The sequence below is a fragment of the Eleginops maclovinus genome, chromosome 17, assembly GCF_036324505.1.
Source record: "Eleginops maclovinus isolate JMC-PN-2008 ecotype Puerto Natales chromosome 17, JC_Emac_rtc_rv5, whole genome shotgun sequence".
Taxonomy (NCBI): domain Eukaryota; kingdom Metazoa; phylum Chordata; class Actinopteri; order Perciformes; family Eleginopidae; genus Eleginops; species Eleginops maclovinus.
The window spans coordinates 4,056,235-4,058,736 of NC_086365.1; the positions used below are offsets into that span (position 1 = coordinate 4,056,235).

The 2,502-nt window shown below is 36.7% G+C and overlaps 1 protein-coding gene across 1 annotated transcript; it reads left to right on the plus strand.

The window, feature by feature from the left end:
* The first annotated feature begins 34 nt into the window (after window positions 1-34).
* Window positions 35-2,349, plus strand: ccdc59 (coiled-coil domain containing 59). Its single transcript, XM_063905472.1, has 4 exons — window positions 35-286; window positions 944-1,319; window positions 1,469-1,577; window positions 1,720-2,349. Exons 1-4 carry the CDS (start codon window positions 142-144, stop codon window positions 1,885-1,887), a joined length of 798 nt encoding a protein of 265 aa, XP_063761542.1. The 5' UTR covers window positions 35-141; the 3' UTR covers window positions 1,888-2,349.
* Window positions 2,350-2,502: the final 153 nt, after the last annotated feature.

Below are 2,502 nucleotides of genomic sequence, written 5' to 3' on the forward strand. Positions count from 1 at the left end.
TTGAATGCTCTGCGATGGATTGGTCATGGCTGCTGCATGTACGTCATCACATCGCGTCTTTGACACAAATGGCATGCAGTTTAAGCTAAACCCGCATGAGTTTTGTAAACATTTCGCCTTTCCTGGCAAGATTTAACTAACATGGCCCCGACAGATCAAAAAATGAAGGATAAGAAGTTTGTTGCGAAAGGTGGTAACTGGAAGAAACCACAAAATACAGCTCATGGTGTCAAGAAGAGGAAATGGGTCCCCGAGAACAAACTATTTGAAGGCAGTGTTAAAGAAGGTACGCTTTTAGCTAGTAGCTACACTTCAAAGCAGGAAGAGACAGTAATAAAATAATTGTAGGAGGTTTGGTTAATTCACCCAGTTGCAACAGTACATATGCAATTACATTTTTTGGATAAAGATTATTCTCTCACATTTGTATTTTGGTGTGTGACTGTTTATTATCAATATCTTTATGAAAAGACATGATTGACTTAAATATCTTCCATGTCATGTGACTCAGTGATTCTAAATGAATACATTATTATATTACTACCATGGACTAATGATTATATTTGATTTTAGTCCAGCTACTTTTTATTATAGTATTTTAATGAAAAGTGAATTTATTTTCAATAGCTTCCATGTCATGTTACCCATTGACGTCCAATCTATACCAGATATTATTGCTGAAAAATTGAGACACACGTCTTTTTATCAGATTCAAGAGATTTTTCTATTTTATACACATTTTGACAATTAGATTCAGCTGTTTTTTTAATTGAAATTATAAGTTATTTTCAAAAGCTTCACTATCAGGTCACCCAGTTTGTCAACAAAAAAATGCTGAATTTTCATTTGATATTCTATTCATTATGAAAAAAAAAGATTTCTCTGTTCTCTATCATTTTTCATGTTAATAATTCTTGCTACGCCTTTTGTCTTTTGTCTCCAGGACAGGGTTTTGCTTTAAAAAGAAAGGAAAAAGTCAAACATGAGTACAACAAATTGCTGCGTAAGGAGAGAAAGATGATCCCTGCATCCAACGCTCTCTACAAGGAGGAGTACCCCGAACACCTCCGGCATCTATACATGGCTGAGGCAGAAAAACTAAGGGACGAAGCCTGGACCAATAGACTTAACAGGACTAAGCTGAGACTGAAAGGGCAGGACAAAAGAGAAGTGACAGGTGGAAATGATGATGAAGATGATGATGCTGCTGCTGCTAAGGCTGAAGCTGCTGACCCAGTGACAGAAGCTACTGGTGGATCCGAGCAGACAGATTCTGGACCTGGGAACTCTGAACCAACAGCGTCTCCAGAGAAAGACGGGTAAGAAAACATCTCAACTCGCAGCAGACATGGAGTGAGCAGTGACGCCTGAATTTGTGAGATTTTAAGTGAATTAAGTAGTTACATAACAGTATTGATGCTTTTTATTTGGCGGACAGAAATGACACTGCTTTTATAATCTCATTTAGTCTTCCAATGAGCAACCGCATGAAGAAAAAAATGCTGAAAAAGACGTCCTACCAGAAGACAAAAGAGGAGTTTGAGACAATGGAAGAAAAACGGCAAAAGAAGAAAGAGGTGAAATAAGTTTTATGTTAATACAGACTCACAAAGTAGTTTAAGTATTTGTTTTTTTATTGCTTCAAATCGAATGCAGTCTGTCTTTCCTCTGTCGGTTGTCTTGTTCTTTTCATTGACTATTTTTTTGTATAAATTCCAGGAGTTCCTGACAAACAAGCAGCAGAGAGATGAAGCCATAAAGAAGTACAAACAGAAAAAGGAGGAGACTTTTCAGATAATCAGCAAAAAGACCAAAAAAGGACAGCCCAATCTGAATTTACAAATGGAGTATTTGCTTCAAAAGATCACTCAAGGATCTGGGAAATGAGTCAGAGATATCGATGAAGAATGAATGGGACCTTGCCTGTATTTGATTGCGCTATTTAAAAAAAGTTCTAAAAGATTTCCTGAGGACAACCAGGATTGAAATCTTTACACACAGATGTCGTTTCAGTGCTGATTTATATAGAGTGGTGATCTCAAACGAGTTTTCTGTATTCAGTCTCTTTTTACTAAAATTCTGTGTTTCATTTTTAATATCAGACCACAAGATGGCATTGTAAAACATGAGGAGATGGAGAAACGTGCTTATGTAAGATATTTTCAAACAATAAATGTTTTTTCCTTCTGTAACGGGCGGTTAATTTCAAACATGGCAAAGACATTTCAGTCGTATTACCATGACATGTAACATAATCATTCATTTTGCTTTAATCTTAAAAATTGTCAATCTTTATTCAACTTTAGTAAGCTTTTACAGTAGTAATAAAACCTTGTATATAAACAATGACACTTAGTAGTTTTATTTACTCTGCTATCGTCATGTATACAAACCTGTTGCATACATGTAGCCCGCTGAGAGAGATCCCCCCCCCCCTTCTCTCGCTTTGGGACGCAGGCTGAAAAGCCTCCAGCAGCTTCCTCATGACATCACATGGTTACA

Bases quoted from the DNA above. Each gene is read 5' to 3' on its own strand.
- ccdc59 (XM_063905472.1), top strand. From the start codon at position 142: ATGGCCCCGACAGATCAAAAAATGAAGGATAAGAAGTTTGTTGCGAAA. The intron at 287-943 runs GTACGCTTTTAG...TTTTGTCTCCAG, and splicing joins TGAAGGCAGTGTTAAAGAAG to GACAGGGTTTTGCTTTAAAA. The intron at 1,578-1,719 runs GTGAAATAAGTT...TATAAATTCCAG, and splicing joins AACGGCAAAAGAAGAAAGAG to GAGTTCCTGACAAACAAGCA.